The sequence below is a fragment of the Cherax quadricarinatus genome, chromosome 8, assembly GCF_038502225.1.
Source record: "Cherax quadricarinatus isolate ZL_2023a chromosome 8, ASM3850222v1, whole genome shotgun sequence".
In the NCBI taxonomy this organism is placed as follows: domain Eukaryota; kingdom Metazoa; phylum Arthropoda; class Malacostraca; order Decapoda; family Parastacidae; genus Cherax; species Cherax quadricarinatus.
In genome coordinates this window covers 40197942-40211514 of record NC_091299.1, presented here as the reverse complement: position 1 = coordinate 40211514, position 13573 = coordinate 40197942, and the positions used below count along the sequence as shown (strand labels likewise).

The 13573-nt window shown below is 42.0% G+C and overlaps 1 protein-coding gene across 1 annotated transcript in view; it reads right to left on the bottom strand.

Moving 5' to 3' along the window:
• The window catches only part of LOC128685269 (complement factor H-like), a 142220-nt gene that overhangs the window by 103887 nt on the left and 24760 nt on the right, over positions 1 to 13573 (bottom strand). The window contains exon 5 of the mRNA XM_070083105.1: positions 4789 to 4847. Within this exon, the coding sequence (XP_069939206.1) occupies positions 4789 to 4847 (59 nt within the window). The remainder of the gene's footprint in view (positions 1 to 4788; positions 4848 to 13573) is intronic.

The window sequence follows — 13573 nt, the reverse complement described above, 5'->3', positions numbered from 1 at the left end:
ATCCAGCCTACGTTTCTTCTGTGGATTGGAGAGGATTGGTTTCTTAACCTGGCGGTGATGACTGCAGCCCAGTTCTGATACACATCTGTTAACAATTCTTACAGACACCTCTAAGAGAAGATGTGGGTTCTTTTCTTTCAATTCTCTAGTAATTATCTTAGGGGTACTCTCTAACTGCTTCTTTAACACAGTTAAGGTACGAACAGATGTCTTCTTCAAGGGGCCAGGCCGAGGTTTGGCAGACGGTAACTCGACACTGCCACCAGCCTTGAAATGCTGCACCCAGTTCCTCACTTAACGCTCACACACACCAACATTCTCTACTATTTATTTCGTCTGGTGCACAACTTTGTGAAGCCCTACGATTTGAGTTATAGTTTCAAGTGTTCAAGACTTCCTAAAAGGAATGAAACATGTATAGCCCCAAAACCAAAGGGAACACCGGACAAAAGATGGGGTGGATGAGAGAAAGAAGTGCAACACTTTCTCTCACTATGGCAGCCACGTGAGCACTGAGGAGTCATTGTTGAGTGTGGCAGCAGGCTGTAACGTCATGCAAATGGCTGCTACCCGGCATAATGCACTGACGAAAAAAGACCCCCCTGCATGGTAGGCCTTTGATTTTCGTCACTGCCTTAAGCAGGGACACTCATCTGGCATAATGCCGTGACACGCACTGTAGGAGAGAGAGGGAGATTATTTCCCAGTAAAAGTAGGCCATAGACAAAGATGTGTGATATCACCATGGTTGTTTAATATATTTATAGATGGGGATGTAAGATAAGTGAATGCTAGGGTGTTGGCAAGAGGTGTGGGGTTAAAATTAAGAATCTAACACAAAATGGGAGTTGTCACAGTTGCTCTTTGCTGATGACACTGTGCTTTTGGGAGATTCTGAAGAGAAGTTGCAGAGGTTGGTGGATGAGTTTGGAAGAGATTGTAAAAGAAGAAAGGTAAAGGTGAATATAGTAAAGAGTAAGGTGATGAGGATAACAAAAAAATAAGGTGACGAAAGATTGGATATCAGATTGGAGGGAGAGAGTATGCAGGAGGTGAATGTATTCAGATATTTAGGAGTGGATGTGTCAGCAGATGGGTCTATGAAAGACGAGGTGAAAAAGGTGAGTGGTGCACTTGGGAGTCTATGGAGACATAGAACTTTGTCCATGGAAGCAAATATCAGAGTGCATGAGAGTATAATTATACCAACTCTCTTATATGGATGTGAAACATGGGTAGTGAATGTTGCAACAAGGAAAAGGCTGGAGGCAGTGGAGATGTCATGTCTAAGGGCAATGTGTGGTGTGGATATAATGCAGAGAATTTGTAGTTTGGAAATTAGGAGGAGGTGCAGGATTTCCAAAACTATTATCCAGAGGAATGAGGAGGGGTTGTTGAGGTGGTTCGGACATGTAGAGAGGTTGGAAGGGAATAGAATGGCTTCTAGAGTGTATAAATCTGTAGTGGAGGGAAGGATGGGTAGGGGTCGGCCTAGGAAAGGCTGGAGGTAGGGGATAAAGGAGGTTTTGTGTGCGAAGGGCTTTGACTTCCAGCAAGCATGCATGAGCGTGTTAGATAAGAGTGAATGGAGACAAATGTATTTTGGACTTGTCGTGCTGTTGGAGTGTGAGCAGGTATCATTTATGGAGTCAGGGAAACCAGCAGGTCGGACTTGAGTCTGGGAGATGGGAAGTACAGTGCCTGCACTCTGAAGGAAGGGTGTTTATGCTGCAATTTCATAACTGCAGTGTAAGCGTGCCTCTGGCAAGACAGTGATGGAGTAAATGATGAAAGATTTTTTTCTCGGGCCACCCTGCCTCGGTGGGAGAAGGTCGATGTGTCATACACACACACATATATATATATATATATATATATATATATATATATATATATATATATATATATATATATATATATATATATATATATATGTATATATATATATGTATATATATATATATATATATATATATATATTTATAGATATATATATATATATATATATATATTATTTTTTTTTTTTTTATTATCACACCGGCCGATTCCCACCAAGGCAGGGTGGCCCGAAAAAGAAAAACTTTCACCATCATTCACTCCATCACTGTCTTGCCAGAAGGGTGCTTTACACTACAGTTTTTAAACTGCAACATTAACACCCCTCCTTCAGAGTGCAGGCACTGTACTTCCCATCTCCAGGACTCAAGTCCGGCCTGCCGGTTTCCCTGAATCCCTTCATAAATGTTACTTTGCTCACACTCCAACAGCACGTCAAGTATTAAAAACCATTTGTCTCCATTCACTCCTATCAAACACGCTCACGCATGCCTGCTGGAAGTCCAAGCCCCTCGCACACAAAACCTCCTTTACCCCCTCCCTCCAACCCTTCCTAGGCCGACCCCTACCCCGCCTTCCTTCCACTACAGACTGATACACTCTTGAAGTCATTCTGTTTCGCTCCATTCTCTCTACATGTCCGAACCACCTCAACAACCCTTCCTCAGCCCTCTGGACAACAGTTTTGGTAATCCCGCACCTCCTCCTAACTTCCAAACTACGAATTCTCTGCATTATATTCACACCACACATTGCCCTCAGACATGACATCTCCACTGCCTCCAGCCTTCTCCTCGCTGCAACATTCATCACCCACGCTTCACACCCATATAAGAGCGTTGGTAAAACTATACTCTCATACATTCCCCTCTTTGCCTCCAAGGACAAAGTTCTTTGTCTCCACAGACTCCTAAGTGCACCACTCACTCTTTTTCCCTCATCAATTCTATGATTCACCTCATCTTTCATAGACCCATCCGCTGACACGTCCACTCCCAAATATCTGAATACGTTCACCTCCTCCATACTCTCTCCCTCCAATCTGATATTCAATCTTTCATCACCTAATCTTTTTGTTATCCTCATAACCTTACTCTTTCCTGTATTCACCTTTAATTTTCTTCTTTTGCACACCCTACCAAATTCATCCACCAATCTCTGCAACTTCTCTTCAGAATCTCCCAAGAGCACAGTGTCATCGGCAAAGAGCAGCTGTGACAACTCCCACTTTGTGTGTGATTCTTTATCTTTTAACTCCACGCCTCTTGCCAAGACCCTCGCATTTACTTCTCTTACAACCCCATCTATAAATATATTAAACAACCACGGTGACATCACACATCCTTGTCTAAGGCCTACTTTTACTGGGAAAAAATTTCCCTCTTTCCTACATACTCTAACTTGAGCCTCACTATCCTCGTAAAAACTCTTCACTGCTTTCAGTAACCTACCTCCTACACCATACACTTGCAACATCTGCCACATTGCCCCCCTATCCACCCTGTCATACGCCTTTTCCAAATCCATAAATGCCACAAAGACCTCTTTAGCCTTATCTAAATACTGTTCACTTATATGTTTCACTGTAAACACCTGGTCCACACACCCCCTACCTTTCCTAAAGCCTCCTTGTTCATCTGCTATCCTATTCTCCGTCTTACTCTTAATTCTTTCAATTATAACTCTACCATACACTTTACCAGGTACACTCAACAGACTTATCCCCCTATAATTTTTGCACTCTCTTTTATCCCCTTTGCCTTTATACAAAGGAACTATGCATGCTCTCTGCCAATCCCTAGGTACCTTACCCTCTTCCATACATTTATTAAATAATTGCACCAACCACTCCAAAACTATATCCCCACCTGCTTTTAACATTTCTATCTTTATCCCATCAATCCCGGCTGCCTTACCCCCTTTCATTTTACCTACTGCCTCACGAACTTCCCCCACACTCACAACTGGCTCTTCCTCACTCCTACAAGATGTTATTCCTCCTTGCCCTATACACGAAATCACAGCTTCCCTATCTTCATCAACATTTAACAATTCCTCAAAATATTCCTTCCATCTTCCCAATACCTCTACCTCTCCATTTAATAACTCTCCTCTCCTATTTTTAACTGACAAATCCATATATATATACATATATATATATATATATATCTATATATATATATGTATATATATATATATATATATATATATATATATATATATATATATATATATACTATAAATCTCATATGTCCTGCATTGAATTAATAAAGCTCATTGTGAGGGAATGTCATCAACCAAAATATTCTTGTCTGTTTTATTTACATAATGTTACTATACATATATCAGGTTCCTGTAACTATGTTAATCCACTGTTTTCTTATAACTTTATGGTTTAATATCGGAAAGGCAGTTTTTTTCAAACAAATTATTTTTTATTTTTTATTGATAATAGGCATATTAAGTGGCTCTACTTTTTAGATTATGTCTCAACCTGCTTCAAAATGTTATTTATTCTTTATGAGGAAGACAATATTTCATGTGATTCATACAGCGCCTGGGTACCTCTCTGGAATAATTTATGAATCATAGTTTCTTTCTTCTGGGGATTTAATGTTAACGATTTTTTGATGAACTACACACTGCCAGTCAAGCTGACTCTTATCTCCTAGCTAAGAAAAACACACCTCCGTTAAACTGACACAGGTATGGTCAAATGTGGCAGAGGATAACACAGGGATTCAAGTTCAGGCATTAGCAGTCAGGAGGAAAACTTAATTGAAGAAGTTTCTTTTAATGTGAATAAATACTGCATAGGAACGGTAACAAAATACTGAGATAAGCTTGAAATTCATCCACTGTGTAGCTTGTCTATCTAGGCATCCAGGTATTGTGAGTTTCAGAGAGTTTTTCTTTGTCTGCTTAGAAAGAATTAAAAAAAATTATTCTTACATGTTTGTGAATCCAATAGCGAAGTTCATTGTAGTCGGTGTACTCCCGGTCATATTTGACTGTAAACATCAAAACTATATTAATAAAGTTCATTGCTTGGGCTTCTACCCACTCACTCACACACACACACACACACACACACACACACACACACACACACAGAAGGTACAGAGGTTTGCAACAAGACTAGTCCCGGAGCTAAGGGGCATGTCCTACGAGGAGAGGTTAAGGGAAATCAACCTGACGACACTAGAGGACAGGAGAGATAGGGGAAACATGATAACACCATATAAAATATTGCTAAGAATTGACAAGGTGGACAAAGACTGGATGTTACAGAGATGGGACACAGCAATAAGGGGTCACAATTGGAAGTTGAACGAGTCAAATGAGATGTTGGGAAGCATTTCCTCAGTCACAGAAGACGTATGATAAAGCTCATGGTGCAGGGAGAGAGAGAGAGGATCTAGTAGCGACCAGTGAAGAGGCAGGGTCAGGAGCTATGGAGCTACCCCCTAAAACCACAATTAGGTGAGTGCACACACACACACAGTAGGGACACTGCATGCACGAGTCACATCTTTCTTGCTCCGCGAATATGTGTTTTTGCGGGCTTCCCAAGTGTACTGCAGGGGTCATTTAAGTGTGTCAGGGTAGTGAACAATCCTTGAACCGATTTACAATTTGCCTTGAGTCACATAAGTGCGTGAAGAGCCACAATTTTACAAGTGAACTAGAATGTGATACTTAGTGGAGTATTCAGAGTGGGCAAGCCTAGTGTGCTCTAGGCGACGTTGCCATATGTTACCCAAGAAAGATAATAAAGTGAAACAAATGTGTGAGCAGTGAAAGAAATACAGTGATTAGGGTACATTATATATCGAGAAGAAACGGAGGTGGAAATACGCCAGGACATCACATCGAGCTAGACAATCTACAGGATGCTACAGGCTGAATCGCAAGTATTCAACTATGCGTGGTCGTTGGGTTTGAGCAGGGGTTTCCAATTAACCGCCAAGCTTATTGTGAACGGTCCAACTCTTCTAGTACGATAAAGAATAGGCTATCAAGTACTTAATAACGTATAACAATTGATAATTAATAGAATAAGTCGAGACAGGAGTCTATTACACTATGAAGAAGTAAAAGCATAGAGAACGCAAAATAGTAGGTATGTGTGGGTCAAGTCAGGAGGGTGTGGGGTAAGCCAGGTAAGGGAGCACTGCAAACTGCACATACACACTCATACACCACAACACACAATCCCACCTACTTTTCACACATTTAATAAACCTACATATAGTTCCACACACACACACACACAAACGAGGAAAAAGTGAAGAGGCTTCTGGGTGAGCTAGATAGCTCAAAGGCCGGATAACATCTCTCCATGGGTCCTGAGAGAGGGAGCAGAGGTGCTATGTGTACCCCTAACAACAATATTCAATACATCTATCGAAACAGGGAGACTGCCTGAGGCATGGAAGACAGCAAATGTAGTCCAAATTTTTAAAAAAGGAGACAGACATGAAACACTAAACTACAGACCAGTGTCACTTACATGTATAGTATGCAAAGTCATGGAGAAGATTATTAGGAGAAGAGTGGTGGAACACCTAGAAAGGAATGATCTCATCAACAGCAGCCAACATGGTTTCAGGGACGGGAAATCCTGTGTCACAAACCTACTGGAGTTCTATGACAGGGTGACAGCAGAAATGTCAGCATAGTTGCTGATCCCTGTGTTATATAGCATAGCATATTAGTATCATCCATGTGCTTTAGATAGGAGATCCCTTGTAGGCCTGTGACTTTGTGTGACATCACGGGATGCGCATGTGTAGGCTCGTACCTCTGCCTCCCTCTCACTCGGCGGCAGACCATCCAGACAAGAACACGGCAAGGCTGGGCTCCATTCCTCATCAGCTCAGTCTGACAATATGTTACCATCCAACAAGTGTGTCTACCTTCAACCCTCGATATCTCCATTTAAGAACCCCTACGATAAATGGTGGCAACGGAGGGCCTGTAATTCTGACGATTACAGCGATTTCTGGAGATAAATTTCGACCAGCAAGACGGCCATTTCGTGTCGCCAGTAGGCCTACTGAGGTTAACGCCAGCCTGCTACCTCAAGCCAGTTCTCCCACCCAAGTTCCTACCAGCTTCTACGCCATTCATTGGTCAGTCTCTTTGTATTAGTGTTTATCTGCTTATTTGCATCACTCCCGAGGGGTTGACCCGAGTTTGCAAAATAAGCCAGCTTCCAGTCTGTGGTGAGGAAGCCCAGTCGAGCCTAGTCTACCCCATCCAGTTCTTTTGCCTGCCAAGCCAGCTTTCCACCCCTGCTGTGCTCATCGTGTGAGGTTGTCAAGCCATTCTGTGTGAAGGGTTAAGATAAGCCAGCTAGCAACTAACCCAGGTGTCTTACCCCAGTACTCAAGCAAGCCACGTGAGTAGTCTTCATCGCTTGTGATTCAAGCTCCAAGCAATTCTGAGTGTTCTTTTTCATCCTTGTGGTGTTGTGGTATTTTGTGGGTTTGTTTTAAGCCAGTCGGCTTAGAATTATCTTCGTGGCAGTGTGGCTGTCCTCAGTGGGGCTTACGCCGTTCAACCCATAAGCCCAGCCACCCACGACCACGTGTGTCGCACCATTGCCGGTCTTAGCCCTGTTATACCCACAAACCCAACTACACTCACCACGCGGCCTCAGACGCCTCACTCAGCCATTACCCACTCACCTAACTTCTTCAGTGTTTTGGTAAACTACTAAGGGTTGTAGCACCATATTTTAAGGACCACATAGGGGGTCAAGAGCTAGAGTGTGTTTCGCGCCACCGTTAAAAGCCTCCTGTGTGAAGTCTATCGTCGATGTAAGCACAATTCTAGTATCACGTGTGCAGAGGACAGCAGCAAGACGACATAAACAATCCTCTACTCTCCACTACCATCAACCTCATTCTTCACCAAGTCGTTACAGCGATAATACTTTTTTTTCATAGAGACATTTGCGAGTGTTGAGACATTTCTTTTGTGTTTCCAGTGATTTTTCTCTTAGTGACATTCAGTGACTCTTGATCAGACTCAGTGTTTATCATGTACTGATTGCATTAATTTCTTTTAATCTCCTTTATTCAGTGTTAATTTTCGTGCATTATTTTATGTCTGTTGTGTTGTGTGTCTTTTTATACACTTGAAGTAAGTACTTAGTGTTTTTCCTTTGTTGTGTGTGCAACATATGAGCAGTATAGAACTTGTGTTTACACTTCAGAATCACCTTGTGTTCTCAGTATTCCAGTGAAGTATTTCAGTAATTTTTCACCTCATATTCTGCATCACAACTCAGTGTTGTCTGTTATAATTTTTTTTTCTTCCCAGTATTTGTGTATTCTTGCTTTGTTCCCTGTGTGTTGAACATTCTTGTGTTCATATTCTTTCATTTAGCCAGTGTCTAATTTGTCTTATTTCCACAGACAATAGTGCCATTATTTTGTGCAAGCAAGAAATCATTTTTACAAAATTTTTCACACATCAAGTTTCATTGCAAGAAAATTCTAGTATTGTGTTTGTTGATGTGTTGTGTTCTGCATCACTGTAAGTGTTCAAACTTTTTGTTCTGTGTTTTAGCACCTATTATTTTTTCATGTTTCATTGAACAAATTCACTCTTAGTGCAATTTTTAAGTTCTTCTTTTAGAGTAAATTGTTCTTTTGCTTGTTAAGTGTTGTTTAAGTTGCAGTTAAGAGTTAAAGTGTTCATTCCTTGATATATTTCTTTTCTTGTGTGTGTTATAATTTTTATTATTGCACATTGACTCATTTTGCAATAATTCTTGTGCAAATATTGTGTTGCCACTAAAGTTTTTCTTGCAGAGATTCTAAGCAGTGTTTTTTTTTTATTAGCAATTATTTGCAATATTGCTACAGTTTATTTCAGTGCAGTTTCATATGCTCTGTTCTGTGCATAATATTTTATTCTGTCTGTGTCATTTTATTTTATTTCAGTGAATTGTGCCTCTGTTTCATTTTTGCACAAGTTTATTGAGTCCATTTCATCATTTTATTGTGTATTTCCCTGTTGCATTGAAAGTAAAGACAACTCACTGTGCCATTCATTCAATTTAAAGTAAAAGTTGAGCAAATTAAATTGAGTAAAGTATAAGTTCTCTTGATTTTCAAAGTGTTGTTCATTTCAGTTGAATATTTTTCTTCTGTGAGTTCTTTGTTTACTGTGTGACCTGTCAATTTTTAATTACTTTTGCAGAATAGTTAAGCATTTTCTTCCATTTAAGCTTACTGTGTCATTCTCTTTATTTTTTTTTTTGCCTTATGCCCTTCAGTAAGTTCACTGAGAAGATGTCCCAGTCACTTTTGAACGTTCACTTAGTGTATCATGCCAGTCAAAGTCAATATGAATCAGTCCGCAGCACCAATATTCCCTTACTGACTGAAAGACAATACCTAGCCCTTGAGCAATGTGTTTGTTCTCACAGCTTGTATCTGAGATTTGTTAAAGTGCTGCAAAATGTGAAGTTCAGATTATGTTCCTATAGATCCGTGAATTACTTATTAACGTAGCCGAGCGGTCAGGCACTAGTAATACTGTCACTCCTGTCTGGACTCCAGCCACAACATCGTGCACGCAGGATAGTGCTGAGATTACTATCCTTGCGATGGCGACTTGTTCAAGTACTCGTTCCTTCCCAGGGGACGCTTTGAGAAGAACTTTACTTGCAACGAGTTATGCCATCTCTTGCTGATGCCACAAGCCGTTGCAGAAAGACGTTTCTGTGGCTAGTGTGCTCACTTGAGTGCTGTTGTTGTCCCTTGTGTTTCAGATGGTGATCCCATCCTAGTTGACAGTAATCAGTGCATTGTTAGAAGTTATTTCTCGAATAACTTTCACGTTGTTAACGTTTGTAAGTGTAGTTTCTTTATAGCTGATACCTCGTGTCACTGTGTGTGACTCAGATTGAATATCAGCATTGTTCACCGTGTTCATTTCTTTTCTCCTGTGCTTGCAGTTTGAGATAGTAGATTCGTTCTCCCTTGCTCATATTGCGTGTTATATCGTTAATATTTTTCAACCAGGGGGAGTCATCCACTCCACCGAGTTTGTTCATTCCTCCAGTAAGAAAGAACTGATACCTTTATTCCAGAACAAACAGCCTACTGGAAGGTTAGCCAGATGGACCTTGACTATCCAAGAGTTCAATCCCACCTTTGAACATTTACCTGGCAAGTCAGATGTAGTCGCAGATGCTTTATCGCGACACGTTTGTGTAATTACTGCAGATCCTCCATTTACTGTCGAGGATGTCAAAAATGCCCAAAGAACAGATCCCATGTGGTCTGGTGTGATTCGATTCCTGCTCCAGGAAGATCTTATTCTTACTGTGAAGCCACCAGCACCCATTAGTGACTTTGTAATGAGCCAAGAATTACTGTATCGAATAGTCGAGTTGAGTACTCCTAGCAGACGAATTAGTAATTCTACAGTCACTAGTGATTGTAGCTGTATCTTTTGTAGATACTCGTTCAGATTGTCCATGTAGCTGTATCTTTTATAGATACTCGTTCAGACTGTCCTCAGTCAAGGCATGTGTTAGCCATTGCAGAGGAATTCGATCCTCCCAGAGATGATAACCATTCTGCATATGTAAACCTCACCCTCGCAGAATTGGGTTTAAATGTACATAGTCTGTATAACTAGATGTCCGAGATGAAGTAAATTGTCAACTGTTTGTTATTAACTTATTAGTTTTCAGAATTTTTTTTTTTGTTTTCGTGTTCACGTTCCCTCTGTATTCTGAGAATTTGACAGTAATGATCCGAGTGCACACCAGATGCCTTTGCTGTTAATTTCACCTTGTATATATATATATATTTATTCTTCCTCAGAATCCGTAGAGTGCATGAATACAGATCGATCGATCAATTCCATCCATATTGTATAATGATTTGTTCTTATAGTTTGTAATGCATTACGTTAAAAATGATTACGTTAACACCTATTACGTAAAACTCATGTTGTAACATCCATTATGATACCATCCATTAGTTCTAAGTTATATATGAATTTGTTATTGTATAGAATCAGCCCAGATCCGCCTGCCTGTTCAGCCTATAGATAGTAGTGTATGTCGAGACGACATACGTAACATGACCGAGCTGTCAGCATAGTTGCTGATCCCTGTGTTATAGAGCATAGCATATTAGTATCATCCATGTGCTTTAGACAGGAGATCCCTTGTAGGCCTGTGACTTTGTGTGATGTCACGGGATGCGCATGTGTAGGCTCGTACCTCTGCCTCCCTCTCACTCGGCGGCAGACCATCCAGACAAGAACACGGCAAGGCTGGGCTCCATTCCTTATCAGCTCAGTCTGACAATATATGTTACCATCCAACAAGTGTGTCTGCCTTCAACCCTCGATATCTCCATTTAAGAACCCCTACGATAGAAAGACAAGAGAAAGAGGGGTGGGTAGGTTGCATTTTCTTGGACTGTAAGAAGGCGTTTGACACAGTTTCACATAAGAGATTAGTGCAAAAACTGGAAGACCAGGCAGGGATAACAGGGAAGGCTCTACAATGGTTCAGGGAATACTTGTCAGGAAGACAGCAGCGAGTCATGGTACGTGGCGAGGTGTCAGAGTGGGCGCCTGTGACCAGCGGAGTCCCACAGGGGTCAGTCCTAGGACCAGTGCTGTTTCTGGTATTTGTGAACGACATGACGGAAGGAATAGACTCCGGTGTCCCTGTTTGCAGATGACGTGAAGTTGATGAGAAGAATTCATTCGGTTGAAGATCAGGCAGAACTACAAAGGGATCTGGACAAGTTGTAGACCTGGTCCAGCAATTGGCTCCTGGAGTTCAACCCCACCAAGTGCAAAGTCATGAAGATTGGGGAAAGGCAAAGAAGACAGCAGACGGAGTACAGTCTAGGGGGCCAGAGACTACAAACCTCACTCAAGGAAAAGGATCTTGGGGTGAGTATAACACCAGGCATCCCTCCTGAAGCACTCATCAACCAAATATCTGCTGCAGCATATGGCCGCCTAACAAACCTCAGAACAGCATTCCGACATCTTAATAAGGAATCGTTCAGGACTTTGTACACTGTGTACGTTGGGCCCATATTGGAGTATGCGGCACCAATTTGGAACCCACACATAGCCAAGCACATAAAGAAACTAGAGAAAGTGCAAAGGCTCGCAACAAGACTAGTCCCAGAGTTAAGGGGTATGTCCTACGAGGAGAGGTTAAGGGAAATCGACCTGACGACACTGGAGGACAGGAGAGATAGGGGGGACATGATAACGACATACAAAATACTGATAGGAATTGACAAGGTGGACAAAGACAGGATGTTCCAGAGATGGGACACAGCAACAAGGGGACACAGTTGGAAGTTGAAGACACAGATGAATCACAGGGATGTTAGGAAGTATTTCTTCAGCCACAGAGTAGTCAGGAAGTGGAATACTTTGGGAAGCGATGTAGTGGAGGCAGGATCCATACATAGCTTTAAGCAGAGGTATGATAAAGCTCACGGTTCAGGGGGAGTGACCTAGTAGCGACCAGTGAAGAGGTGGGGCCAGGAGCTAGGACTCGACCCCTGCAACTCAACTAGGTGAGTACACACGCACACACACACACGCATATGCAACAGGCCTAGTGTTTAATCGACATGTGCCTAGGACAAAATGGTAACTAATACACACACACACACACACACACACACACACACACACACACACACACACACACACACACACACACACACACACACACACACGCACACACACATACACACACGCACGCACACGCACGCGCACGCACACACACACACACACACACTCACAGGAAGTATTTCTTCAGCCACAGAATTGTTAGGAAGCGGAATAGTCTGGCAAGCGATATAGTGGAGGCAGGAACCATACATAGTTTTAAGACGAGGTACGATAAAGCTCATGGAGCAGGGAGAGGGAGGACCCAGTAGCAGTCAGTGAAGAGGCGGGGCCAAGAACTGCGTATCTATCCCTGCAACCACAATTAGGTGAGTACACACACGCACACTCGAAGGTGTTGAGAAGCAAAAACCAAGTGCACTAGAGAATGGAAAAAATACAGATGGCAAAGAGCACAGGAAAACAAGGAGATCAGACGAAGAGCCAGTATCGAGTATGCACAGGTAAGTAGGGAGGCTCAGCTACAGTATGAAAACAACACAGCATCGAAAGTCAAGTCTGACCCGAAACTGCTGTATAGCCACATCAGGAGAAAGACAACAGTCAAAAACCAAGTGATCAGGCTGAGGAAAGAAGGTGGAGAACTCACAAGAAACTATCATGAGGTATGCGAGGAGCTCAACACGAGATTTAAGGAAGTATTTGCAGTAGAGACAGGATGAGCTCTGGGAAGACAACACAGAGAGGAACACCATCAGGGAATATACCAACAAGTGTTGGATGGCATATACACAACGGAGGAGGAGATGCAGAAGTTGCTAAGTGACCTTGATACCTCAAAGGCGATGGGACCGGACAACATCTCCCCGTGGGTCCTTAGAGAAGGAGCAGAGACGTTGTGTGCCACTAACCACAATCTTCAACACATCCCTTGAAACTGGGCAACTACCTGAGTTATGGAAGACGGCAAATGTAGTCCCCATTTTTAAGAAAGGAGACAGAAACGAGGCATTAAACTACAGACCAGTGTGACTAACGTGTATAGTATGTAAAGTCATGGAGAAGATTATCAGGAGAGTGGTGGAACACCTGG